The 27791-nt window shown below is 52.5% G+C and overlaps 3 protein-coding genes across 5 annotated transcripts; all 3 read left to right on the top strand.

Moving 5' to 3' along the window:
• The first annotated feature begins 689 nt into the window (after nt 1–689).
• On the top strand, nt 690–6131 carry GPR162 (G protein-coupled receptor 162). 2 transcript variants are annotated; one of them, XM_072043359.1, is made up of 6 exons: nt 690–849; nt 1824–3506; nt 4149–4338; nt 4920–5071; nt 5244–5788; nt 5886–6131. In XM_072043359.1, the coding sequence occupies exons 2-5, from the start codon at nt 2670–2672 to the stop codon at nt 5769–5771; spliced, it is 1707 nt and encodes a 568-aa protein (XP_071899460.1). In that variant the 5' UTR covers nt 690–849; nt 1824–2669; the 3' UTR covers nt 5772–5788; nt 5886–6131. The 2 variants fall into 2 exon arrangements, with proteins under 2 accessions (XP_071899460.1, XP_027305585.1); XM_027449784.3 differs by having other exon boundaries at nt 5244–6131.
• Nucleotides 6132–6618: 487 nt separating this feature from the next.
• P3H3 (prolyl 3-hydroxylase 3) lies at nt 6619–16599 on the top strand. Of its 2 annotated transcripts, XM_027449783.3 has the most exons (15): nt 6621–7096; nt 7196–7348; nt 7650–7842; nt 7965–8096; nt 8764–8897; nt 9182–9271; nt 9619–9671; nt 9876–9934; nt 11076–11200; nt 11324–11419; nt 12068–12218; nt 12395–12512; nt 14985–15060; nt 15484–15624; nt 15897–16599. In XM_027449783.3, exons 1-15 carry the CDS (start codon nt 6665–6667, stop codon nt 16107–16109), a joined length of 2166 nt encoding a protein of 721 aa, XP_027305584.3. In that variant the 5' UTR covers nt 6621–6664; the 3' UTR covers nt 16110–16599. The 2 variants fall into 2 exon arrangements, with proteins under 2 accessions (XP_071899451.1, XP_027305584.3); XM_072043350.1 differs by lacking the exons at nt 14985–15060; nt 15484–15624; nt 15897–16599 and adding an exon at nt 14149–14167 and having other exon boundaries at nt 6619–7096.
• Nucleotides 16600–16744: 145 nt separating this feature from the next.
• Nucleotides 16745–27520, top strand: GNB3 (G protein subunit beta 3). The gene is made up of 10 exons (XM_038180348.2): nt 16745–18420; nt 22356–22457; nt 23048–23086; nt 23254–23360; nt 23461–23524; nt 23640–23802; nt 23903–23969; nt 24957–25158; nt 25655–25871; nt 26685–27520. The coding sequence occupies exons 2-10, from the start codon at nt 22401–22403 to the stop codon at nt 26789–26791; spliced, it is 1023 nt and encodes a 340-aa protein (XP_038036276.1). The 5' UTR covers nt 16745–18420; nt 22356–22400; the 3' UTR covers nt 26792–27520.
• Nucleotides 27521–27791: the final 271 nt, after the last annotated feature.

The following is a 27791-nucleotide window of genomic DNA, read 5'->3' as shown; positions in this document are numbered from 1 at the left end:
GTGTAGCCCAAGCCACGAAAAGGGCTACGAGATGCTACCACCTGCAGGGAGCTGAGGCAGGAAGGCAGCACAGAAAGTGCCAGGAGCTTGGCTTGCAGTTCCCCTGAGATAACAAGAGGATTTATTCACCCACATAGGCGGGCTTACAATTCACACTACGGAGACTCAACTTCTGAATCACGACGGTAACGTGGAAGCTATCACATTAAATAATTCATACAAATGCCATTATTGGAGCTGCACGAGTGTTTACATTTATGGATGTAGACCTTCTCACTTCGAGGCATAAGCCTGCTGCAAATGATAGGAGTTGAGAAGTGACTGAAGGGGTCGAAATGATCGTGGCTGTCCCTTCCTACACGTCCCTGGCTCCTGGTAGCCCAGCTGCTGAGATGCACAACCACGGGGCTGTTCCACCGGGCTGCTCCTGCATGCCAAGGAGCAGTCACCGCAGCTAACGCAGGTCGTAGGGACAGCACCTCTGGAGCTGCCTGACCACCGAGAGCTGGGCCTGAGCTGCCTTGCCCAAGGGTCTCTTCTTCTGCTGCTGAGATTCTCTGGTACCCAATGCTCTTGGGATGGATGGATGCAGCCAACACTGACAGCGGGGCGTGCAATCTGACAGGGTGATCGCGCTGGGCAGGCCCTGAATCCGCTCCCTCCCTCCTTCCCTTCCCTTCCCTTCCCTCTTGCCGCTGCCTGCCCGCCCCCCCCGGCTGCTCGGCCCCCGCCGTCGCCCCGCCCGGCGGGCGGATGGCCGGAGCCAGGGGCCGGGGCTGCTGCTTGCGGCGGCCGCTGCGGCGGCCGGGGGCGGCGGAGCGGGGCGTCGCCATGGCAGCTCCAGCAGAGGTAGGATGGGGCCCCCCCCGCCACCGCGATCGGCCCCCGCCTCGCCTCCACCGGGCTGGGCCGGGCTGGGCTGGGCTGGGCTGGGCTGGGCTCGGCCGCCCCCGGCCCCCCGCGAGGTGCGGGGCAGCGCCGAGCATCGCACGCCCTGCGCCGGGGGCGCTGCGGCTGGGGAGGGCGGCGGGAGGGGGGGGGGGCTGCGAGGAAATGCGGCCCCCCGGGGTTAGCGGGGAGGCCTAGCTGCAAACGTGTGATGGTGGCATGGGGGGGAGATAGGGCTGAGAGGAACGGGGCCAGCTCCCACAAGCCGCGATGGGGTGCTCGGCTGCAAAGCGGGGGAAAGCCGCAGGTGGTTAGGGAGAAATCAGGGAGAGCCAAAAGGATGGGGAGGGGGGGAGGTGGGAGCAGCTCGCACGGCCTCGGGGTCTCAGGGGGAATGAGTTTGGGTCAGTTCGGGGTGAGGCCGCCGTCCCCGCAGGGCAGAAGTGCGAGGTGTGTTGTGCTGCAGGGCCGTGGGGTTTCGGTGCGGTGCTGGGGCAGGGGACCTAGGGGACCGCAGCCCTGGGTCGGGTGGGATGGGCAGGTTGGAGTCCTGAGTGCTGACAGCGAGAAGCAGGGGTGCAAGGGCTGGCGTGGCGGTGGGAGCTGCACACTGGGAGCAGGGGGTGTTGGCACGGGTGTTTGGGAATGGCAGGGAGCAATGCAGATGAGGGCATCGGTTTAAAAGGCGGCGTTATTAATATGCTGGGTGGGGAGCCTGGGACTGGAACAGCAGGGAGAGCAGGGTGTCTGAGGAGCTCGGGAAGGGCCAGAGGTATGCAGGTACCGGCACAAATCTGGGTCTTCTGTTCCCTGAAAGACACAGGAAGGGCTCTGCGAAGCCTAAGTCATGACAATGTGTTTGTGCGGGCAAGGAGAGAGATCTAGGAAGATGGTACGATCTTAAATTACTTTTTTTTCTTTTCTTTCTTCTACAGTGAACCTCCTGCCCTGAATCTCCAAGGGAACCTTTGTAAAGGATCTTCCCCTCCCCGCCATCTCCTTATTGTTTGCTAGCTCTGCCCTGCGCTGTGCAGGGAAGCTTGAAAGAGCAGGCTGAGCCCTGGAGGACAGCAAAAAGGACAATGCAGTGAGGGTGCTGCGGGGTCTGGGCTAGGAAACTCCCTGAATCTTCTTCCTCACCCTTCACTCTCCGTTGATGGCTCTCTGACACCCTTGCCAGCACCTCCACCTGGCCACGAGTGTGGCATTTGGTCAGACGGAGGTTACGCACTGTGTATACACCACCCTCACCTTTTCCGTGGGACCTTCGTCTTCTCTGAAACTCTTTGCTAGTTCCTCGTTCACTAGGACGCTGGGCAACAGGCACCCAGTGCTATCAAACTGCCCGAAGTGCCACCAGTTTGTGTCCGGGCAGCACATTAAGTAAGGGGAGCTTTTTCTTTGGGGGAAGAGTAGAGAAAGGGAATGAAATAGATGGAGAGGAAAAGCAAAAGTGAGCATGAGAGACTGAGGGAAGAAGCACCGACAAGTGTTCATGAGAAGGAACGAAGGTGGCAGACAGAAAGAGAACGGAAAAAACAGGTGAAAGAGTTAGAGCGAGCGGAAGAAATATAAGCAAGCAACAGGGAAGGGGGGCACTGAAAGTGAGACAGAGCTGAAGGCTGTTACGCCTCGCAGCTGGTGACAATGCCTTGAGGAACCCCCCAGCGTGCGTGCAGCGCAGATGAGGAGGGACGTGGTTCCCCCCGCGCGGAGTCCCTTTCGCCCTCTTACAGTAACCCCGCGGCAGGGACAGGGCGCAGCCTAGCAGGGGTGGCAGCATGGGGGACTCTGAATCAGAGTCCACCTTGCACAACAACTCACTGTGGTGGCTGGCATGCGGGATGCTCGCCTTGTTGGCCAACTCTTGGATTATCCTCAGCATCACAGCCAAACAGCAGAAACACAAGCCCCTGGAGCTGCTGCTCTGCTTCCTTGCTGGGACTCACATCCTTATGGCAGCGGTGCCCCTCACCACCTACGCCGTGGTGCAGCTGCGGCGCGAGTCCTCCGACTATGACTGGAACGAGAGCATCTGCAAGGTCTTTGTCTCCACCTACTACACCCTGGCCCTGGCCACCTGCTTCACGGTGGCCTCCCTCTCCTACCACCGCATGTGGATGGTGAGGTGGCCGGTCAACTACCGGCTGAGCAATGCCAAGAAGCAGGCTCTGCACGCCGTCATGGGCATCTGGATGGTGTCCTTCATCCTCTCCACCCTGCCCTCCATCGGCTGGCACAACAACGGCGAGCGGTACTATGCCCGCGGCTGCCAGTTCATTGTCAGCAAGATCGGGCTGGGCTTTGGCGTCTGCTTTAGCCTCCTGCTGCTCGGAGGAATCGTCATGGGCTTGGTGTGCGTGGGGATCACCTTCTACCAGACCCTGTGGGCGCACAGAAGGCGCCAGCAGTGCCGCCATCAGCGGGCAGAGGAAGCATCATCCTGCTCATCAGCACACAACACTTTCAACGTGCCAGCCATTGTGGTGGAGGACGTGCGGGGCAAGAGGAGGTCCTCGCTGGACGGCTCCGAGTCAGCCAAGACCTCCCTGCAGATGACCAACCTCATCAGCGCCATCGTCTTCCTGTATGACACGCTCACCGGGGTGCCCATCTTGGTAAGCAGCAAGCTCTCCCTGCCCCTTTGCAAAGCCTGCAGCTAAACTCGATTTCTGCACTGTGAAAGTTTTAAGTGGCCAAGAGGAGACTGGAGAGGAGATTATTCTGCAAATGTACAGGAATGCACAGGGGCATCTACCCTTGTAAAAAGGATGAGATTTCTGCCTCTCCAGTTTGCTTCTGGAGAACAGATACACCAGCTTTAACAGCTGTTGTAGAGAGTTGTCTTTTTTCCTTCTGCTGGTGTGTTTGTAGTCAGCACTCAGGTTTTGGCTGGCTGGTCGATTCTCTGCAAAACTGGAGAGCTGAGAAAGTTCTTAAAATGAACTATTAAGAGAACAGAGGCTTTAATCATGTATTTTTTTCCAGTCTCTGTCTTTTCTTTGTACCTATTTAGCTTCAGTTCATAATGAGCACAGGGAAGAAGGGTGCTAACACCAAGTCTCATATTAGAGAGATCACAGCGCACAATACGCTCCAGCAAACCATGAACAATTTTTCAAAGGGGCATAGGGTATTAGCTTGATGAACCCTTTACTGACAGATGATATTCTGCTACAGAAGTGACTCTTGTTATCCTTCTCCTTTGATCCCCATTTCTGTCTCCTTTATTGGCCTTGTTTCTCTCTCCTACCGCCAAGGTTGTGAGCTTTTTTAGCCTGCGCTATGACACGGCCCCCACCTGGATGGTCCTCGCCGTGCTCTGGTGCTCCATGGTGCAGACCCTGCTTCTCCCCTCCTTCATCTGGTCCTGCGAGCGCTACCGAGCAGATCTCCGCACCGTGTGGGAGCAGTGCGTGGCTATCATGTCTGAGGAGGATGGAGATGACGGTAAGCCCCTCACCGCCCTACAGTCACTTTCTTCAGTAACCCCCTTCCCAAAATACTACAGTGACCTGCCTTGGGAAAGGGACATAATGGCACTGGGAGAGATGTTGTGGGCGGCAGTATGGGATTCCTGTTAGAGCTTGGATTCAGTAAGCAGGTATTATTTACAAAATTATTTTGAAAATTTATTCTGGAGCAGGCTCTGCCATTCGCTTGCTGCCTTAGGAGTCGCTAGCATCCCAGCAAAATCAATGCAACAACCTACAGATTAGATAAAAGAGACGATGTGTAGCTGTCAAACCGCATTGAAAGAGACACACCCCCAGGCCTCAGCCCAACTTGCTGGTACAAAGGTCCACGTTCTGGCAGGGAGAGATTGCAAAGTGAGACAGAAGAAACAAGGTGGTCTTTGTGTCCTTTAGTCCTGCTGGCAGCAGAAAGAAAAGGTCCTTGTTCGGAGATGAGTCTCGATGGCTGCAAGTAGTGCAGCTGAAGTCAGACAAGCATTAGGATGGCATCAAGGTGTCCTGATAATGCTCATCTTCTGTCTGGGAAGTGTTGCCTGTCATTCTCCTTGCCAACAGATGGCGTGTGTGACGATTACGGTGATGGCAGGATCTGCAAAGTGAGATTTGATGCCAACGGTGCTGCAGCTGTGAAGCGGGACTCTCGGGATATCAAACTGCTACCCATGCACCACATGTTGTTGCCCCAGGACAAGGTGCATTACCTGCAGGTGAGCTGCCGGCTGTCGGGACAGCCCCACGACCCACCTCCTTCCCTGTCGGTCTCCCGTATGTTTGCGTTCTGTGGGCTCTCCTCTCTCGGAAGGCCTCAGATACTCCCCTTCCGTTCTGCCTCTTCTCCAAGTCTTCCATCAATCACCTGCCTCCTTCTCCATTTCCCAGGTCCCTATCTCCCGGAGAATGTCGCATGATGAGACTAACATCTTCTCCACCCACCGCTCCACTCCATCCTTCCTACACAAGTGGTCTTCATCTGACGACATCCGCATTGCCACCCCCCGCAAGCCTGGAGTCCCCAGCTTCTTGCCTCCTCAGCTGCATGACTACCAGCACCGCCGGCGGCCCCCGGAAGACGAGCTGACAACCCTACGGCAGTTTTTGGAGGGGGGGCTGGTGCCGCGGGTGTCCAGCTCCAGCGCCTGCTTCTTCCGAGATGAGATCACCACCTTCATTGACGAGACGCCGCAGCCCACCCCAGCCTGCAGCCCACGGCACTCCCGTCTCCCGCTGGCATCGCGCCGCGAGCGCCGCCTCTCCCTCGGCAGCAGGGAGGAGGAGAGCGCCGAGCGGCCGCGGCGCTGCTCGCTGGCCGGCAACGAGGCCTGGCATCGGCAGGACGGGGAGCAGGCGCCACGGGAAAGGACGCCGGAGGCCTGTGAGGCACAGACCTTCCAGGAGCCCAAACTATGAGGGACAGCATCGGAAACGTGCGGTGCCATCACGATTTTTAAACGAAACTCCAGACGTCCCCCTCGTCCCGGGACCCCGAGTACTAATTCGCATTCTCATCTTTCTCGCCAGCAGGCAGGAAACGCGGCACCCCGCGGTGGTGGTGGGGTAAAAGAAGTGTGACAGCCCTGCAGAACGGAGCTCTACGGACACGGACACCGACCTGTGCCTGCTCGCAGGTTACAGAGGCACCCGCCGCCGCCACAGCCACTTGGCACCCTTGCCGGTCCCGTCCCCTTGTGAACTCCACCCTCGCATTCGCTCTGCCCTGCGAGACGAGGCAGGCACGGAATGGTATTAAAATTCTATATTTGGAGTGTCGATCGTGTCTGTTTTTAAAATCATATATTAGCAATAATCTTGTTTCCACGGAAACGGAACGATTGGCCCAACGCTTAACGAAGCTTTGCTGGCTTCTGGGAGGGAAAGATGCCAAACGTGCAAGGCTCCTTCCCGCAGCAGTGCGTCCGGAGGGCAGCGGGTTCCCAAAAGCCTGGGGAAAGGGAAGGAGGCTTGTGTGGAGGAGTCGTGATGGGAGATGGGGTGAGGAGATCCCATGTCAGGGGAGACTTAGGCTGCCTGGAGCTAAACAGGAGCTGCCTCTGGGGTCTTAGAGGCAACCTCTGGCTTGAAAATATGTTATCTCCGGAAAGACCCGGAGCCGTGATGTTGTGTTTGGCTGTCCCCCCCCCCCAAATCCCCGGTGGCAGACGGCGGGTCGGGGCGCACCGCGCGGTGGCGTGCCGCCCCCACCGCCCCCCACCTCCAGCCTCGCCGCCCGCCCCGCGGGGCGTGCCCAGAGCCTCCTCCTCCTCCTCCTCTTCTTCCTCCTCGTCCTGCTGGGCGGCTCGGCCATGGCCCCGCTTCCCTGCTTCCTCCTCCTCCTCCTCCTCCTCCGCGCTGCCTCCGCCACGTCCCCTCCGTCTCGCCTGGCCCCCTACGACCTGCTGTACGCCGACGGGGTGCGGGCGTACTTCGCCCGCGACTGGGGGCGGGCGGCCGAGCTGCTGCAGCGCTCCCTGCACAGCTACGCGGGGCTGCGGGCCGCCCGCCGCTCCTGCCGGGCCTCCTGCCGTCGGGAGGCCGCTTTTCTGGGCGATCCGCCGGCCGCCGGGCCCTGGGAAGCGGCTCTCTTCGAGCGGGTGCTGCAGAGAGCCGACTGCCTGCAGCACTGCCTGGGCGGCCGCCTGGGCGCTGCGCCCTCCGCGCACCGAGCCAGCCTGGCCGTCCGCAGGGACTTCGAGCAGAGGGAGCCCTACAACTACCTGCAGGTCGCCTTCTTCCAGGTGGGGCGGCGAGGGCAGCCCCCCTGCTCAGGGGGTTGGGGAAGGTGCGAGTGAGGTGGTGAGGAAGGGGGGTTAAGGCGCGCTGGCTTGTCCCCGCAGCTGAAGAAGCTGGATCAGGCCGTGTCGGCTGCCCACACGTTCTTCGTCGCCAACCCGCAGCACCTGCAGATGCGGGAGGACATGGAGAAGTACCGGCGGATGTCGGGGGTGAAGGCGGACAATTTCCGAGACCTGGAGGCCGCTCCGCACTGGGTAAGGCTTCGGTGCAGGAGTGGGCATCAGCGGCTCGTATCACATCCTAGGGATGAGTTGAGACAAGGTGCCACACATCAGTGAAGCCACACTCTAACAATCCTGACACAGAGGTTTTACACTGACAATTACAGCAGGCTGCAGGGTCTTGGAGAAGTACATTTAACCCCAGAGGAATCGCACTGTGTGGTGGGCAGACCCCTAGGTATCAGAGCAGCTATCCAGAGTCTCAGACTCAAAGTCTCAGGGAGTCCTCTCGTGTCGCCCATGCTAACGGGGAGCCCGGGTCTGTCCTTTGTAGGAAGCGTATGAGGCTGGCGTGCAGCACTACAATGCAGATGAGTACCTGCAGGCTGTGGACAGACTGGAGGAGTCGCTCAGAGAGGCGCTATCAGCACTAGAAGAGTGCCGTGCCCTGTGTGAAGGGCCTTTGGAGGAGGAGGAGGAAGAGGAGGAGGAGGAGATGCAGCCTGGCCTCTATGAAGCCATTGCAGGTAGTGTTAGAGGCACAGAGGGATGGGTAGGAAGGCCATGTCTTCCCACGGTGGGCATGCCCCATTCTCCAGTGCTCATATCTAGCAGAGCTGCTGGCTTTCATTGCTTCTCTTTCTTGCAGCCCATTATATTCAGGTTTTGAAGTGCAGACAGCAGTGCGTCCTTGATATTGCCACAAAGCCAGGGCGGATTTCTGCCACAGAAGATTTCATACCCTCTCATCTTGACTTACTACAGTTTGCCTACGACCAAGGTGAGCGCAGCTACAAACCAGTGGGTGATGCTGTGGCACCCCTAAGCTTGCCACTCGTCTCTGGACCTGGAGGGCAGAAGCAGCCCACTCACCTGAGCTCTACCTCTCCCTTTCTGCTCCCATCTCCCCTGCTCTGCCCAGAACCTCTCTTCTCTTGCTCAAGCCCAAGCCTGAGTCTGTAGCCACCTTGGGAGAGGTCTCTTGTTCTCTGCTTCAGTCTCGTTGTGCAGCTTCTGTAACATAAGGCTGTTTCCACTGTGTGTGTGGAAAAATCTTTCCTACAGCACTCTCCAATTCAAGTCCACACCCCATGTCAGGCCCCCATGTCTTATCTAGAGCATACGCATGCATCTCCTGTCAACAGTGGTGTTCCTTCCAAGTCAGCCCTGCCAGCCCTAGGTGAAATGATGGCTTCTCCTGACACTGGTCATTCTGTCACTTTTACTTGTGCCTCATCTCTTCTCTTGAACACTTCCACTCCCTTTTATACTCACCCAACTGCCTGTCATCTCCTCTGTCAGACCACTGGAAAAACTTGTATCTCAGAGAAGCCTCCAGGCTCCTCATCATGTTTGGTGAGAGATGTGGGACTGGCCTATACATATTTGCTGCTAACACCAAGTCTTTCAGAGACATACCTGTTTGTTCTGTTTTGTCCCTGCCCTAGTTGGGAACCAGGCACTGGCTGCTGAATGTGCTGCTTCCTATTTGCTCTTCTATCCCACGGATGAGCCAGTATTGGAGAAGATGAAGCAGTACCAAACAGAGCTCGGAGAGGACACAACTGTCACGGCAAGAGAGGTAGTTACAATCCCAGGTCTGTACTTTCTGGCCCTCCCCTGTCCCATACAACAGGATCCCAGGTCCAGGAGACAAAAAGGGAAATGTGTCTTAATGCAGATGTATGCCAAGCCCAAAAGTGAAGACATTGGAACCTGAGTGTGCTTTTACTCTGTACCAAGCAGGGTCTTTCTGGGACAGAACTGGGCCCTCATAGCAAACAGCAGTGTGTGGCAGAAGGTTTCTGCCCTGGATGGGGTTCCCTTTTGTGGAGTGGTTGTTTGACAGCCTTTTTGCTTCCATAGAATATTCACCATTATGTGCAGAGATCTCTGATGGAGAAGAAGTTGATTTACTATGCAGTGGAGCATCTCGGAGGAACTTTTAATGATCCTGTAAGTAATGATACCATCTTAATCTTCCTGCCCCGATTTTACCAAGACAGTTGCTTGATCTTGTTTCGGTAGCACCTGATCCAGAAAGGATCAGATGCTGGTGAGCAGGATCCCCAAGTACGTGTGAGGTGGATTTTTTAAGGCTTTTCTGCTGCTTCACAACTGAAGTTGTTTGGAAACTGCTGTAGTAAGCATATACATTAGCCAAATCTGATGTTCCTCAGCTTCAGACCAGAACCATTGGTTTGATCTTCCATGGAGAAGGGGGACAAGGAACTATCTGTTTGTCCTGATCTGCTGTGGGAGAAGTTTGCTTTGTGGTGAGCTGTCTGTATTTGTTCCTACAGGATCTTTGGACTCCAGATGAGCTGATTCCTGAAAGCCTAAAGCAGAAATACAGGTAAGGTTGGATGAGTTGACTAGGACTGAAAATGAAGTTTGGAAGTAGGGGATGGGGGCAGACTGGCAGGGGTGATATAAGGAACAGCAATACTGAGGGATTGGCAAAGCAGGAATAGTAAGTGAAATGCTGACCGCAGAGGAGGGTTAGACATAGCTCTGTGTGCTGACAGCCCTGGTCTGTGTTTTTTCCCTTGCTCCCGAGAGAGGATCAAGAGAAGCAAAAGCAGGAAACTCTGGATGTAGAAGAGAGGGAGAAGAGGGGTGAGTAAAAGCATGAAGAAGGATTTGGATGCAGTCAGCTAAGCTAAATGCTGTCTTTGCTTCCATCCTCAGACATTTGAATGCTAGCGTACATGCAGACTGACTCGAATGGCTCAGCACGTCTTCTCACTGTTTCTTTTCTCTATCTGTGATGCATGTGTAATCTTGAAAAATCTCGCTGCATTACCTCTCTGGTATGGGAACTTAAAGAGCACTGTGGTTGGAGAAGCTGCCTGGATATTTGACGAGCCTGTGGACGTGCAGATCCCTGTTCAGTGCAGCTGGTGTGGACAGGCAGGAGCGAATCCTGCACGAAACCTGGTTCAACTCCGCCACCCCATTTCAAACAGCATTTTTCTGAAGGGGACAAAGAGAAGGCAGGGGGGAATGGAAACTGGAACCAGACTGTTCAGCTTGGGCAAGTCTTTCCCTGAAAAACACCATTCCAAATGTTTTGTGGCTGAATGCTAAAGGCTGCAGTGCAGAGTCCTGCATTCTTGCTGGTCCTGTACTCTTGCAGGACTCTTGTCATCAAGTAGCCCCGAGTGATTCTCTTGCTGTGTCATGTGAAAGCAGGTCATTCTGAGAGCCTGAGTGCATTGGCACTTCTTACCATCCAGAGGTGAGAAGAGGGGAGGGGGGAAGAAGACCAAAGATCAAAAGGTTAAGTTATTACCTAATACCCATCACTTCTCTTTGAGACTGGAGAAATTAGGAAGATGCACTGGATGTACTTCTGGGGGAAGATGGATGATAGACAGGAGGGTTGATGGAGGTGTTTACCTGCTTCTTTTCTCCAGAGCCTCACCCCAGGAGGCTGGACCTGTTCTGCTGCTGCGATCCACAGTGCATTCAGCTGTCCCCAGCTCCCTGCTGCTCTCCCAGCAAGCCCCACGTTTCTGCTGGCTCCTGAAGCACTTGCTGTAGGCCAGCTCCCCCAGCTGATGCTCTGGTTCCCCTGAAGCATGTGAGGGGTGCAGGTGGCCCAGATCTGCGAGGAATTAGCACTTCTGGGGAAGTGTCCTGTCTTCCCAGAGAATGTATAGTGTCTCTCTACTTCCTGGTCCAGGCTGGGGGTTGGTATCTGAGGGCTTCTTATCCAAAGCGTGCTCATCTCTGTCTGTGCTTCCTTCTCCTACAGGTCCGTTGCCTTTTGAGGGCATCACTGTCACCATGGATTCCCGACAGATGAATGGAACCCACAGGGTTGTGTTTGACAGAGTCCTAACGGAGTCTGAGTGCAAAGACCTTCTCCGGCTGACAAAGGTGAGGCCTGGATGTTGAAGGAGCTGCCGTGTGTGTCCTTCCCTCCTCAGCAGGCAAGATTGTAATGTTGCTGTGAGGAGAAAAGGCAACCTAATGTGTGTCCTCTGCATTGTTCTGCTCCAGGCAGCGGCAGGAACAGGAGATGGCTACCGAGCGAGGCGGTCCCCTCATACCCCACATGAGAGATTTGAAGGGTTAACTGTGCTGAAGGCCACGCAGGTAAGTGGCTCTGTGAGTCTTCCTGGTTGTCCATAAAGCATGTTTACCACCCAAGCATTTTTCTTCATGAAGTGCTCTCTGGACAGGGTCTCTGGTGTGTTATCTTCCTTACAAGAACACATGCAGCTTCTCCTGACCCTCCACATTCACATTAAGGCACATTGTACGCGAAGGGCTTGACAAGCACCTTCTCTCTTGTGGGGCAGGATTTCGGGATTGTTATTTGTCCCCATGCAATAGTCTTAAAGACATGCATAGCTTAGAGTTGTGGAATAATTTAAGGTGGAAGGTTCTCTACTCCAGGCTGAAGAAATGCAGCCCTTTTCAGTGTTTCTTCTAAGTCATGCGCTCCAAGCCTCCAGCTGTCTTAAGACCCTCCACTGAAGACTCACACCAGTTTTCCTGTGTCCCTCCTGTACTGGGGGACACAAAATGATGCATTCCAGATGTGTTTCATGTGCTGAGTAGAGGGCAAGAATCACTGCACCGTATAGGTGCACTCCTGACATGTTTTCGTGAGGAAAACAAGTTCTTTTCTTTTCTGTGTGACCACAGGACTTTATGCAGATCTGTTCTTCTGTGCTGTGTACATGTGTCATTTCTTAGAGTGTCTCTAAGTATTGTAACAGGCTTATTTTTCACTTGTAGCTGGCCCAGAATGGGGACGTGGACTGGAGAGATGCCAAATTGCTTCTGCAGGCCAGTGAGAAATCACGGAAAATCATAGAATCCTATTTCACTCCTGGAAAGAAACTGCATTTCTCATTCACACACCTTGTGTGCCGCACAGCTGTAGAAGGTAAAGAATGCTTTACTCTGATAGTCCCTTTCTCCTGGAGAGTCTCCTTCCCAGCCCCAGCCACATACTCTCAGGAGACTCTCATCCCTTTACTCTCAACGCACCCCTCACTCTATTCCTTATTCTTTCTTGAGATTTAAAATGCCCTTATTCCTTTTTGCAACTTCCCTTTTCAGAGGAGCAGGAAGGTCGCATGGATCTCAGTCATCCTGTCCATGCTGATAATTGTCTGTTGGATCCTGAGGGGAAGGAGTGCTGGAAAGAACCACCTGCCTATGTCTACAGGGATTACAGGTAAGAGAAGGGGATCATGTGGAGATCAAAATGTCTTCCTGGCCCCAAAAGAGGATGAGCTCAGCCTGTAGAAAGTAGGCCATTGGTTTGGGTTGTTGGGTCAAAGCCAGCCAGGGCTGTAGCATCAGACAGAAGGCTCCATCAGTGGCTTCAGAATGAGCTATAAAACTCCTCCTCTAGGCTGGGAAGATCTACCCTTTACACCTCCTCCCTCTCCACATCCATCATCGGCAGAGAGCAGGTTGAGACTGGGAGGCTTCTTGGATCTAGAACCGTGATATTAAATTGTCTTGTCTACTTGTCTATGACAATACTACTGTCCACTTCTAGCCCTTAAGACAAGATATTTCTTTCAATCTTGTTCTGTCTTTCACAGCCTAGCTGCTCCATTGTCCACACGTTACAGGAGAGGGAGAACCAGGCTTCTTGGATTTCCTTTGTCTGAGCTGTCAGTGTATTTTGGTGGCTGTTCTCCCATTGATCTCTGAGAATTCACTGTCAATACGTTGTGTTGGGATTTTTCATTACATGGGAGAGGCTGTTCCAGCTTGTAGCAGGTTTTGTTACACTTCTGTGAAACAAACAAACACATTTTCAAGATGATAAGTGTTGCACGCCACAACCAGATGAGGCCAGGTCACTACAGTTCATTCTCACTATTCAACATCTCAGGCAACCAAATATTCACCAGGCAACCAAAAATCTTACATGCCTTTTCTTTGAGTGGCAGCTGAACCCAGAGCAGAATTTTTCTCTGTGCAGTCTATAGTAGGGATGTGGGACTTAGAGGTAATTCTGTTTGGTGTCATTAATTCCATTTCCCTTCTTCCATGGATGTTGACTTGGTATAGTCAGATCATAAAGTTACAAGGCTCCATCTCATGACTGGTTAGCTCTCTATTTATCTTGTGAGGTTATCCTGTCACCTCACTCCTCACTGGACAGTATGATTCTCTGACTTGTACCACAATGCATATTAAAGTATCTTTCTTGGAACTGTGCCACCGAGCTGTTTCCAGGAATATTCCAGCTCTCTTTCAGAGTGAAGTGTGATAGACCAACCAGCTCAACAAGGGCTTGAGCTCTTCTGCTGTCTTTTTAAAAGAGGCCCCTATGCACAAGATGATCTAAGAAACACTATTTAAAAATTTCCTTGATCTGTTCTGTGTATTTGTGCTATGGTCATGATAATGAAAATATTAAACAAAGTTGGGCCCAGCAGTCCAAGAGTTCCCGTAATCCTCCTCCAAGTGAACAGTACTGCTGTCAGTGTCGCTTGTGCAATATTCAGTGTGTGCTATTCACATGCTGTTCTTCACCTTCTCTGTGTTCGTTAATAATTTCTTTAGTGGCAGTGCTCTGAATACTTTGTTTTAACAGAGTCCAAAACTCCTGAAACAGAGCACGTTGTCTTTCTCTGGGGAAATGATCTGTTTTGTCAAAGACTGTGTAACTACCCCAATCTGCTTTTAGTACACCCATGTTACATTTTAAACCCATTTTCCATTTACCTCTTGTCCTTCAATTACCTGTCTCCTGAGAAATGGATTTGAAAGCCCTGCAGACTGCTGAGGTCAGGCTGATGGGCCTATTTATGCTTCAGCCACTATTGCTGTCCTCCTGCCCTTTTGTACAGGTGAGAGCTCTCCTTGCTTTTCTCAAGTCGTGTCACCATCCTGACTTCAGTCTTTTTAAAAACGCTGTGGGGAGAAGAGCTGTAACTTTCTGGACTTCAGGGTTGGTAATCCTGTCATTGTCCTTATATCTTTAACATTTTGCTTCAGCAGCCATAGTGTTGATATCTGTTTCATACACGGAGTCCATTAATGAGCCTCTTTTGTTCCTCTGGCGTTCTTTGTCAGTTTGATTGAATACCAAGAGGAACTTAGGCATTTTTTTCTCATTTAGTTGACTGTGGTCTCACCTGCATCTCACACTCACCTCACTGCTTCTCGTTTTGTCTGGTATGAGTAAAGAAATTTCTTGTTTTAATTTTCTTTTCCACATGCATCAAGCCTCTTTTTGACCATTGTTATATCACCCTTTATTCCTTGATTCTTAAGACGTAACTTTCTTTGTTAATTAATCTCCTCTTCCAGGCCTTGCATTATTCCCAATATTAAAATATAAAATCAGAACCAAGGTCCATTTAGCACAGGGCATTGTCACAATGGTGCCACAGATGCATGCAGAAGAGTATTTAAAAATAAATAAATAAATCAGGATGAGTGTGTAGAGCTAACTCCATGGAGTACACTTCCAGCCTCTTGTGGCTTGCAGTTCAGGGACTCCCCTGAGCTAGGCACTGCTGTGTTTAAATCCCCAAAGGGATTCTCCTGGTAACTGGTCTAGGCACTTCTTGAACCTCTGGCATCAATCAGGTGCCATGCTTTCCTGTGACAAGTAGAGTGGGGAAACACCTCGGATAGATGTGTTTCACTGTCCATATGTCCTTTTTCTTTTTGTCCACAGTGGCATTCTCTACCTCAATGATGACTTCCAAGGTGGGGGGCTTTTCTTCACTGAAATGGATGCTGTGACTGTCACAGTAAGTCTGGGACTGGCCAAAGGAAGGAAAAAGGACTGAGGGTGATTTCTAGGCTGGGTGGGGAGGAAAACAGTTGGTTATTGGATCCCACTACTCCAAAAACAAAACAGTGCTTGTGCTGTGACAGATTCAAATAGGGGCAGCTAAAGGCAAATTGAGGCAAATCTCAGACAGAGGAGAGATTAACTCCTTTCTAGCAGAGATATTCCAGGCTCTTCCAGTCTGTGGGAGTCTGTGACCTCTGTTTTCCCGTTGGTTTTCTCTGTCCCCCTCCTGGGCCTACTCTGCTCATATACTCTGGCAGTGGATGTATGGAGGCTCTTTGCTGTTCCACACTCCCAGAGGCAAGATAATCTTTGTAGAAGGACAATGTACCCCAGAGCAAGGGGTTCTGGCTTCATTGTCTCTTCTCTCTCGTGGCAGGCCAAGGTGCGTCCGAAGTGTGGGAGGCTGGTAGCCTTCAGCTCTGGCAAGGAGAACCCCCATGGCGTGCGGGCAGTGAGCCGTGGCAGGCGCTGCGCCATCGCTCTCTGGTACACACACTCCCAGGAGCATGCTGAGCAGGTAAAGGACCGTGCTGGAGAAATGTGTACAAGCACCTCCAGACTAGATCAAATCCCCTGGGGAATGGGTTTTGAGTCTCTCCATGGGGCAGCGGTTGTACTCTGATAAGGTACTTGGTGGAGGGATCAGACAGCGATGGGTCCTACAAGAGGGAAGGGCTCCAGTGGGGCTGGATGGATGTGGCAAAGACGAGGTCTGTCGTGTTAGCCCCTGCGAGCAGGTCTGAAATCCTAGCAGAGAGGGGTTCATATCGTTTCTCTCCATGGCTGCAGGAGCGGGTGAAGGCAGAGGAGCTGATGGAGCAGAGAGCCACGGAGCAGAACCAGCCTGAAGGAGAAGAGTATCAGGGCGCTGACCACAGCAGCAGATCTTCCTCAGAGCCCCTTGCTCCCGATGGCAGAGCCGGGCCCGTGAGCCGGCGGCACAAGCCTGGCTCGGACAGGAGGCAGCACCCCAAGCAGACACGGGCCAGAGATGAGTTCTGAGTACGCAGGGCCCCAGGGCAGGACTTGCACTCACAGGGGGCTGGCAGGTGTTGGTAGTACGAGGACCACGAAGGCCTAAAGCAGTTTATTAGCATGCTAGAGCCGTAGCGACGGGGAGGGTTGCAGCTTTCTTCTCTGTGACATCCCAGCAGCAGAAAAGCAGGAGTGGGGATGGTGTATTAAGGTTAGCAACTCCAGGATCTTTCTTTAATGCCCTGCCGACATGTTTGTGTCACTCAGAAGTAAGAGCGCAGGCTCCCCTCACCCTGCTCCTCTCAGAGCCAGCTTGGTCATACAGGGACAAAGACGAGAGCTGGAGGAGGAGCCTGGGGACATTCAGGAGCAAGGGCGGTCTCACATTCAGGAATTCAAAAAGGAGAAGCCTCTGAATTTCCTCGGTGCCTGCAAACTCCAGAACCTCGAGATTGGCATGTGACAGAGTAGATGAGGGACTGTGAATATATATGGAATAAAAGCAAAATGCCAGATATGTGTGGTGGGAGCTTGAGTCTGTACACCATGAGGGGACACGTGTAGACGGGATCCTGGTGAAAATTAAACGACAGAAGGAGATTGAGCCCTCAGTGAGAGAAAACAAAGTATTTGCCCAGATGCCAGATACTTCCAATAAGGGAGGGTGAGAAAGTCAGCTCTAACTGCTGCCACAACTAACCCACTGGAAAGGGGGTGAAGCACCCTTAAGAAAAAGTATTGTACACTCACATTTCACTGTAGCAAGGCCTCTCTTCCTTTTTTTTTTTTTTCTTCTCCATTCACCAAATTGTCCCTGAAAGCAGAAGAGATATTTTGTTTACCATTTTCTATGCTGATATAAAGACAATCTGCTGTCACTGCCCAGGGGATTAGTGTCCAGAGATGGGATTATATTGTAGCCAAACAGGAATTGAATGAGGTGGATATGGGGCATCAAAATGAGCAGTGACCCTTTTCCTGGGAAGCACCAGAGCTGTGAAACAGGCCTCGATGCGAGCTATGCATGGAGACTGCAATCATGATTTGGAAGGGAAGAACTGGAGAGTCAGGGCAGGTGGTTTAAGGTGTGCATGCAGGTGTTCCCCTCATTGCTGTCGGCTCAAGGCCCCTGCCCAGTGGAAGCTGTTGTGCTGAGCTCCATCCCCACAATGCTAGAGGAGCAGAACTGGAGCAGGGAAGCCTTTCCCCATTCTGCATCCTGGCACTTCCTTACCATGCAAGCTGGGGAAACCTGCACCAGCACCCGGTTTTGCCTTACACCCTTCACAAGACCCCAAGAGAAGGAAAATGTGATACATGCTTTTCAAATTCCCCATTCCTAGCAGAAGGTCCTAGCACTCACAGTCCCTCCCGATGATTTATCTGGGGGTGCTGGATGGCACCCGCTTGACAAGCCCCTGTTGGAGGGGTGTGGGACCAGCATCCACAGTTCTAGGTTCGCTCTGTCCAAAGGTGGCTCGGGTGATTAGAGTGATGGCCTCCTGACGTCAGATGAGATCCGTTAAAAGGTATTTATCTCAGGCTTGGGCCAAAGCCGCGGGAGAGATTAAAAGAGATTGAGGCCAAGATAATCCCCTCGCAGCATCCCACTAAAGTGGCTGCCAAAAGGCATGCCACCAAATCTTTCGCCGCCCCTGGCCCCTGCGCCCAGTTCTGTTTTCGCCATGCAGAGTTCAGCTTGCTGCCCAGAGAGGCTGCTTTCCCATGGGGAAAACGTTGTGGGTTTTCTTTGGCAGGGCCGCCATGGGTGACACTGTCCCCTCTTCTCATCTCGCCCAGGGCACAAGTGGCACAGTGTCCCCAGGAAAAAGGGAATTCCTGTGGACCACGAGGTGCAGCAAGCCCTGCCCCAGTGGTTTATAATCCTAGATGGTTCTGGCTAATCTTCGCTTTATTAGTTTGCTGCTAATCTAAACAAAGGAAGTCAAACCTGCCCGTGATGATTTCTTCCCCTCCAGGAGCAGTGTGCGACTCTCTCTTTTCACCCCTCCCCATCCACCTGCTTTGCATTATGTCCCAATCCGATTTCCCCAAGTCTCTGGTGTCTGATTTAATTTGCCTGACGCTGCTCCTGGAATCAGCCCTCCCCCAGCCCCTCCCGTCCAGAGCCTTCCAGCTCCCCATGGGGAGATAAGTCCTGGGAGAGGCTGAGGAGTGGAGAGGGAGCCAGAGGCTCGCTGGCTGGACGGGCAGCGCTGACCGGGGACTGCAAGGGGACGAGGAGCTTCTGGCCAGCAGGGAGCTGTTCTCAGCGAGGGAGGCAGGCCGTGAGTCCCGTCCAGGTGGGACTGAAACCCATCTCGTGCTGCAGAGCCCGGTAAGGATGCCACCTTGTTATTGGTGAGGTCGCTTTGGTGGATCTGGTAGTTGGGACCTTAGGTTTGATGCTGTGGAGACTTTGTACAAGGACTGGCTCCATGTGCAAGTGTCTGAAGATGAGGGAGGAAGAGTGTGGTGTAGAAGAAGCTGGGGCTAATGCTGAGGTATCTTTACAGTGATGGTGGGCTTTGCATTGGGGTGGGGTTGCTCCTTCTCCCCTTGGCAGGTGAATTGCACCAGCGTCCAGACTGGAAGAGGGGGTCAACGCTTTCCCTGAGCAACCTGGCACTCACCACCCACACGCAGTCCTGCACTCCTGGTGGGCTCCTGCACACCTCCTTGCAGCCAGATGCTTTTCTGGAGGCAGAAGCAGCCTGCAGAAAGAGAGGAACAGAGCAGGGTAATTTTACCCTGGCCTTTGATCTCCATGACAGGAGAAGGGGATCATCTCTGCATCCGGCTCTGCAAGGAGCCTAGGGTCACCAGGGCGAGCATGCAAGGCCAGCCAGGGGATTACACAGAGACCCAGGGATGCTGTCTGCTAATATTCAGTCCTCCCTTCTGCACCTTTCCCTTTTCTATTTACAGCCCTCTCCCAGCATCCCACAGAGAGACCGCTCCCTCCTTAGTGTGGGGAAAATAAAAAAAATTTATACCCAAGGGCTATAAAATTAGGGGATTCAATTCCCCTTTCTTCCCACCCACTGCTTGCACCCCCTTTCCCACGAGGAAGCGATGCAGGTGGCTCGGCAGGACAGTTCCCCAGGGTGCAGCACGGGCCCCTGCTCTGACTTTGTTCAAGGGATATAGCTGCTGCCCTGCAAAGTCACAGTGAGGCAGAAAAAGGCAGGAGGAGGAAGAAGGTGGGGGCATTTGGTCTGCTGTGAGCAGGCACCAAAAGGGCTCCGGACGGGTCTGGCTGCCCACAGAAGTGCTACAGCGGGTGCCTCCGGCAAGTTTGTCAGAAAAGGCAGGAGGGAAAAGAGCTCAGTGTCATCATTGCGTTGGAGAGCAAAAGAAAGGAAACTGCTTCTTCAAAGGTACCTAACAACTTGGTTTCCACTGCTGTCTGAAGAGCTGTTAATTCCAGAAAGCAGGGAGAGCTCACCATTTGGTAGCTTGTACCCATAAAAACCACCTGGGCAGCTACCATGAGCCAAGCTGCAGGTCCACAAGCAACGTGCATCCCTAAGGTCCCGATCAGGGCAGTAACGTGCCTTGGCCAGGCTCCAACCTCCATTCCACTTTCCCTGTTCCTGCTGGACTCCATTCCCCCATTTCCTGCCCTACATTTACATGGCAAGCTGCTCTCCTGCACACCTGCTGAGGTCCTCCGGGGAGGCAGCTGCACTCAACGGGGGGCTAGGTAACTCACTGCGAACAAATTTCACTGGGACGTGATGGGTGGAAAAGACAGGTAACGCTGGAGCTATTATTATCGTTTGTCTGTGGCTCCTTGTCCTTCTGAGGCTGAGAACAATTCCCAACTTCATTTAGATTGTTCCCTCCAGGGGATTTAAAGGTTCGGACGGAGTCCTGACCCCGAGCTGCACCTTCTCTATATTTAGCCCTTTTTATCCGTCCTTCACATCACGCCCCTGCCCTTTGATCTTCCTGTCAGCAACGAAAGCCCCTCATCTGGTTATAAAAAAAAAAAAAAAAAAAGAAAGAAAAAAAAAAATGGAAACAGAAGTCCACAAGAAGTCCAGAAGACTGGAAGGAGGGAGTGAGCAGGAAGAGGTGGCCCAGCAAGAGAAGGCATCCAACACTGAGGGCTGCAGAGACATGGTGCTGGGGAGGTAGGATCAGTCCTGGGGAAAATAGGCAGGGAAAGGTTTGGACCGTAATGATAGAGCTGGTCTCCAAAGAGTGGCTGAAAATCCAGGTTTGCCACTTGGTGTGCTGGAAGGCAGTGACCAGAGCTGGACACAGCATCTGGAGTTTGACTGTACACCAAAGCTGAGGGGCAAACACCCCATTATCTTGTGGAGCCTCCCACTGAAAGCTGCAAGGCCTTCTCCAGTATCCCCCCAGCCTGCCAGTTATCTGAGAGACGGAGGGAGGTGCCCAAACCCTTCCCAAAAAAGTGCATTCAGGTGGGCTTTGGAGAGCAGTGTTATTCAACCAGGTCCAGCTTTGTCCCCTTCTGAGAGCAACCCCATCATCGCTGTTCTGTCAAAACAAAAAATAGGAAAAAACAGTGGAAAGGGGACAGCCCAGGTGCTGATCTCTCCTTTCAGCGTAGCTGAGGCTGGCAGCCCCAGGCCATCTTTGTGGTATGTGCCTCCAGGCTCTGTCAGTGCAGCCCTGGGCCTCTCTCCTGCCCCCTCACCACATGCTGGAGCCAGCTGGCTGCCTCCAGTGTGAGGCAGGAAGGAGGTAGCAGGGCTGTAACTCCAGCCAGGCCTGCAGGCAGCCTTTCTCTGCGAGTTATAATCTCAAATAGCCTCTCTCTGGGACAAATGTATGCTTTTAGGGGAGCTGGGCGAGACAGCAAAGGGAGCAGCCTCACATAGAAGAAGCGAGGCCTTCAGGCAACAGGCCAGAGGGGACAGAGACAACGCGCCTCATGGCGAGTAGAAGGAGACATTCTGCAGGTGCTGCTGGAGTCTTCTCGGCCCTAGGGCAAAGTGCCAGTTTTAATAATGAAGAACACCTGGAGCACATCTGGACACACACGCCTACCCAGGAGAAAGACTGAAGTAATAAAGAGCATATTTGTCTACAAGAGTGAAGATGCTGGGATCACTGGTGAAGTTTTAAGTACACCTAACAGAAAGGAACGAGAGAACAAAACCGAAATGCTGAGTAATCATGTAGTGTTCCTGTATCTTGAATATGAATTGCAGTTCTGGTTCATTGCCTTCACTATGCAAGCACATCATCTGTGCTCTGTAAACAACTGAAAAGGGCCTAGAGAACAACGGAGGTGATGAGATGCAACAGCTCACGTGGAAGGAATGACTAAGTGTGCTCTGCAGTCTGCAAAACAGATGTATGAAGATGACTATGACAAAGATCTGTAAAATACTGTGTGACACTGGGGTGAATAGAGACCAGTTATTTGCTAGTTCTTCCAACTCAAAAACTGGAAAACGCCAAGTGGAACCAGTGTCATTTGGGAGTATTAGAACCAGGAACTTCTTCACAGAGCACGCCACTAAGCTGTGGAAGTCCTCACCATTGTCAAAGTTCAGTATCACTGAGGATATGAAACTTTGGCAAAGGCACAAAAAGTCACTGGACAAAAATGTAGAAGAAAAAAAAATCCATCAAGGACTTGCATACAGTAATGCTGCCTCTAGCTTTGGAAAGCAGTGAAAATCTGGGGCTAGGAAAGTAGGCGAAATACCACTTTCTGCCTATGTTATTCTTAGATCTCTCCCTAGGCATCCACTTTTTTCCTTTTCCTTTTTTAATTGTGAGCTAGAAGGGAACACTGACAGAGCACCTCAACAGACCCCAGATTTCCATGATGGATAAAAGAACTGGTGATCTCTGCCTGTTAGTGTTTTACCTACAACAAAGGATAGGAAATTGGGCCCACAGTCACCGAACTCCTCTCAAGTTTCCTCCTCCTGGAGCTGAGATAGACAACTTGGACATGGACAGGTGGAGGATTCAGGGCTTTGTAAGCCCTTACGTGGAGATGTCATAAATAAAGAAACGAAGGGGCAAGTGCAGCAGAACCTCAGCAAGAGGTTCTGGAGTTCTTCAGTTTCCCAGTGTTCATGTAAGCAGGACACAGTATCAAATGGACCTTTGATAAGGTCCCAAATGCAAAGGGCTTTGACCAGATACAGCACATTTCCAATCATTCGACCAATAAATGGTTGCTCAGGCCTTACCAGAGGCACCTCCATTTCCATGACTGAGCAGTCATATCAATGCCCTTTTCTACCTCACACCTCTCTCCTTGATTTGTCTTCCCAGATTCAAGGTTGTCCCACGCGGAAGAGCCACCTCTAGATCCGAAAGATGGGGGAAATGGAACAGATGAAGCAGGAGGCTGAGCAGCTGAAGAAGCAGATTGCGGTAATGCTGGCAGCAGTAGTGAAACTGCTGACGGTGTCTACTCCTTGCACCCAAGCCTCCAAGGTCCCCTCCTCAGCCTCAATTTGGAGCCGAGCTTTCTCCATGTACATCCTTGGGGCCCTCTGCAGTTCTGCACAGGCCTTTAAGTGCTAAAGGAGATCTTCACAGTACAGGGGGAAGAAGGGGAGAGGAAGGGAGAGACAAGGAGACACTGTAAGGGCGAGAAGGAAGTGGAGATGGGCGTCATGTCTGCAGGGGAGCAGACTGTAATTCATCCCCAGGCCTCCTTCGTCTGGGAGACAGTGGGTGTTCTGCCAGGCTGGTGGATCCATGAAATAATGTTGCACAGGGAACTGGGTGCTGAGCAGCTTGTGACTCACCTCTCTGTTGTTTGTTTGGTGCTGAGGAGCCCTGCTCACAGCCCAGGAGCCCCCTGTGCTGGGCAGAGTTGAAACCCTACAAAACCGCAGCTCCTACCTCTCGCAGCCCCCACTCTAAATGAGCCTTTTGGGAATGTCCCTGAACTTCACCTGCTGTTGCCTTTGTCTCACAGCTTTTTCCTCTTTCATGCTCTGTTGTCTCTTCTCCAGGATGCCCGGAAAGCTTGTGCAGACACAACACTTGCTCAGGTAAGGTCTGGGGCCGTTTGGCAGGTGAGTCTGCATGTGGGGAAATAGCATCATTCCAAGGGGGGCTCTCTCCAGCCAGCAAGAAATCAGGAGGCAGGGATGTGGGGAGCAGGCCAGCCCCTGTCAGTCCAAGATTAATCCTTTCTCTCCCCCTACTCTTCCCTCAGATCGTGGCCGGTGTGGAGGTTGTCGGTCGCATTCAGATGCGGACCCGAAGGACCCTGCGTGGGCACCTGGCCAAGATCTATGCCATGCACTGGTCGACGGACTCCAAGTGAGAGATGCTGCTGAGCTGCTGGGTGCCCAGAAGCACGTGGGAAAGAAGGCTCTGATGAGAAGAGAGCTACTAACACGATCTTGTTCCTCTCTCACAGACTCCTGGTCAGTGCCTCACAAGACGGGAAGCTGATTGTGTGGGACACGTACACAACTAACAAGGTAAGGGGCGGGTGGATGCAGCAAACTGCAGTGGGTCCCTCGGATCTAGTGCCCTCGCCCTGCTCCCCCAAATTCTCTGCTGCCAGAGACCAGACACGGCTTCTTGTCCTCCCAGGTCCATGCCATCCCTTTGCGTTCTTCCTGGGTTATGACCTGTGCCTATGCCCCCTCGGGCAATTTTGTGGCCTGCGGGGGCCTCGACAACATGTGCTCCATCTACAACCTCAAGACTCGTGAAGGCAATGTCAAAGTGAGCAGAGAGCTCTCAGCCCATACAGGTGGGTGTGCCTCCTCCTGCAGCCTGGCTGCCCTCTGCTTCCAAACCCCACTCTTTTAGCCCCGTCCTGTTTCTCACTCTTGATTGCTCCCACTTTCCAGGTTACCTCTCCTGCTGCCGATTTCTCGATGACAACAACATTGTGACTAGCTCTGGAGATACCACGTGGTGAGTGTTATCTTCTGCATCTTATTGACACGAACAATCACACTAAAAACTCACATGGATCCCCCAGCATACTGCATTTTGGGAAAACTCCACCTCAGGCGTGACCTTAGGAGTGGACACTGTGCAGCCCCTCTGGCTCCAAGAGCTCAGCACGTGATGTTTTCCTCTGCAGCACCCTCCTTCCCATGAGGTGTAAGGATGAATTGTTTTACCTGGAGGCCACACAAAGCAAATTAGGAAACCGGATGCCTTCTTCCTCCCTTGGCAGAGCAGGTGCTACTTTTCCCTGCTGAGGTCAGGTCATGATGCAGATCTACTGGTGAAGCAGCAGGGCCCATGTCCCCAGCTCTCACAAAGCACAGTGTTGTTTATCCCAGGACAAAAAGCATTTTACATTTGCATGGAGCCTACGCTATGTGGTCCTGTTCTCAGATCCTATCCCTTTCAAAAGTAAATAGCAAAAAGCCAGTGCCTAAATCCTTTGTTTCCTGGTTCTCCAGTATCTCTGTGTTGTGACTGAGCAGTTCTGAGCCTTTACTCACCCCCACCCCAATCCCAACACCCACTTTGGAAGAACCTCTTGAACGAGGGTGAGTTGGAACGTGGCATTTCCATCAGAAAGAGACTCATTTGCCTGCCTGTGGTGTGATCCCAGTGACCGTGTCCCATGCATCCAACAAGCGTGGCAGACTTTTTTGGCTGTTTTTCTTTGGGTGTCTCTTACCTCTTCTCAGCATCCCCTTCAGCTGTTGCAATTATGGGAACCCTGTCAGACCACACGCACCCCCTCAGCCTTAGTCTAACCCTGCTTGGGTTAAGGTATGAACAGCAACAGCTGTGAACATATTTCCTTCTGTATATTTTCGTCCATCTTCCCACGTGGCAGCCAGGTCCATGACTTCCCTCCTCCTGTTTGTGAGTAGGACGATTCCTCATCCCAGCTGATAGAGTTGTCCTGGCTCTGAGAAGTTCTCTCCTCTGCCACAGTGCGCTCTGGGACATTGAGACTGGGCAGCAGAAGACAGTGTTCCTGGGCCACACCGGAGACTGTATGAGCTTGGCGGTCTCCCCGGACTTCAAGCTGTTCATCTCTGGGGCCTGCGATGCTACTGCCAAACTGTGGGACGTGCGGGAGGGTACCTGCCGCCAGACCTTCTCAGGGCACGAGTCTGATATCAACGCCATCTGCGTACGTATGCCGTCTGCATGGGGGGGGGGGGGGACGAAGAAAAGGGAGGGTAGGACAGCATGAAATAGTGTCTCAGGTCAAAGCTGAAAGAGGCTGTCACAGCGACGTGGGGAAGACCATGAGGTTCAGACAGCCCAGTGAGCAGAATTCTGCTCTCATAGCCCTGAACCTTGCCAGACCCCATCTGAGGGATAATGGGAGGATGCCTGCCAAACCCAAGTCTAGGAGATGGAGTTAAAAAGACAATAATCCTTCCTCAAGCACTGGGACATTTTGTAATAGCTCTAGCCCCTTGATCATTGGCTTTCTTAATGTGGAAAGGGTCTACTCGCTCTGAGAAGCATCAGTTTCCAGCTTCGGGATACTAACCTTTTGAGATCCAATGCCTTGTCTTACTGCCCAGCCAGTCTGGCTTTCTGGTGCTTAGCAGAGGGACGAAGGTGTCGAGGAAACCTGTAAGACACAGAGGGATTAAAACGCGGTGTGCTCTCCTCAGTTCTTCCCTAACGGCGAAGCCATCTGCACCGGCTCAGACGATGCCACCTGCCGCCTCTTCGACCTGCGGGCCGACCAGGAGCTCATAGTGTACTCTCACGAGAGCATCATCTGCGGAATCACCTCGGTCGCCTTCTCCCGCAGCGGGCGCCTCTTGCTTGCCGGGTACGACGACTTCAACTGCAACATCTGGGACTCCCTGAAAGCAGAACGCGTGGGTGAGTGGCTCCTGGGGGCCCCGCTTTCGTACTCTGCAAGGTCTCCTATCCCTTCCAAAGCAAGGAAAAGGCCCCAAAAGGCCCTCATTTTCTAAAGGGGACACATCCTATACGAATCAAAGATCTGCAGTACTTCCTTGTGCTTAAAGAACACAGCGTAAATACTACAACTACCTTAAGAATTGTTGGCTTTAAGATTAAGCAGGTCAAACCTTTAAAAAACATGGCATCAAAAAGGAAATGAGTATCAATATTCCTATTAGAGAAACTACTCTAAGGCATCATTATTTCACACTTTCTCCTAGCCTCTGCTGTTTGCCTGTTCCAGCTGCTCACAGTGCCACTTGGTGGCCGGGCACCAAACTGAGCACGGACCTGAGCTTCTGTCCATCAGCTGTGGATATTTTGTGGTGCTCCTGCAAAGGATACACCCAAATACCATTTTTCTTCCAGATGTGGCTCCTAGCCTCTGCAAATTGATACCACAGCCCACCTTTTGATCTGCAACAGCATTGCTATTTCTGTTTTGTAGAACTATTTGATAATAGCTCTAGGGGGAAGTATGTAGCAGCAATCTCTCTTGTGCTGAGGATTCAGCTAGCTGGCCCCAAAACATTGTTCTTTGGTGAGATCCCAAAGCTGTACACCGTGCACAAATGTTCTTCTGCATGTTTGTTTTATTAGCCATGTTACGCAGGGACAGACAGCATGACACAGGGCAGTAGGTACATGGCCTGTGGTGAGCTCAGTCAAGCCCTTCACCTCTCCCAGCCCCATTTCTTCTGCTAATCTTTCTTCTTCCCCTCCTGTCAGGAATCCTCTCTGGCCACGACAACAGAGTGAGCTGCCTGGGGGTGACAGCAGACGGCATGGCTGTTGCCACTGGCTCCTGGGACAGCTTCCTCAAGATCTGGAACTGAGGATGACAGGAGAGAGGGAAAGAGCAGCAGAAGCACAGCCCATGGCAGAGAGCATCACCAGCTGAGCACAACAGAAACGCCTACTTGTCACTCCCGCTCGTCTCTACTCTACTTGTGGGGTCTCCTAGAGTGAAAGGAAGAGAGGTCAGGGGGTGGGGAAGCAGGAGCACACACACTGCCTCTTCTCTCCACTTCTAAACAAGCCCAGCAGTACCTAACCTCTTGGGGGCTTGAAGGCTGCAAAACACAACAGTTTGTTACATCTCAGGACTTCACAATGCAGTTCAGATCCCACGTCTTCCCTCAGAGACCTCTACCCACACTTGACACCCATCCCTCTGAAGACCCCTTATCCAACACCTCTGTCCTTGACCTCACTTCACCTAGCTTCTCCACGTGGTTGTCAGCTCCCTGCAGACAGCCCCAGAGACACATGGGGTTCAAGATTTATGTTATGCAACCTCTACGAAACAGGTAGCATAAATTGGGCTCATTTCCCATTGGGAAAACTTAGCTCAAGTCCTATCTATGCATAAATGGGGGAAAGGGTAGCCCTCAGACCTGCCAGAACCAGGGAATGTTATTTATTCTTATTTATTGTTTGCTTCTTGCTGTTCCTTCTCTTTTTGCCTCATCCCTGTGTTGTGTGGTGACCCTGTCAAACCAGTAGCCATCAGCCACTACTTCCAAGTCTGTTCTAGATCTTTGTAACCCAGGCTAATAAAGAAAGCTGACAATAAGCACCACTGACTTCATTATTCCCAGGATAGCAATGAACTACTGCAAACAAAGCTCTGCTCCTGTGAATACTGCCTACTGGTCCTCTCCTGAGAGCATCCCATATCTCAGGGCATTCTTCTACCTCTAAGTCCACAGGGAAAGCATTCAGCTATGCTCTGGGTGAGAGCAGTCCATTAGTCCTGATGCCTTGTCACTACTTTCAGCCCTACCATGGGTGTTACAAACAGGCAAAGCTGAGTATTAGAGCTAATGGAAGGCT

This window comes from Anas platyrhynchos, chromosome 1, assembly GCF_047663525.1.
Source record: "Anas platyrhynchos isolate ZD024472 breed Pekin duck chromosome 1, IASCAAS_PekinDuck_T2T, whole genome shotgun sequence".
NCBI lineage: Eukaryota > Metazoa > Chordata > Aves > Anseriformes > Anatidae > Anas > Anas platyrhynchos.
The sequence above is the reverse complement of the archived record's forward strand: the minus strand, read 5'-3'. Positions and strand labels throughout refer to the sequence as shown.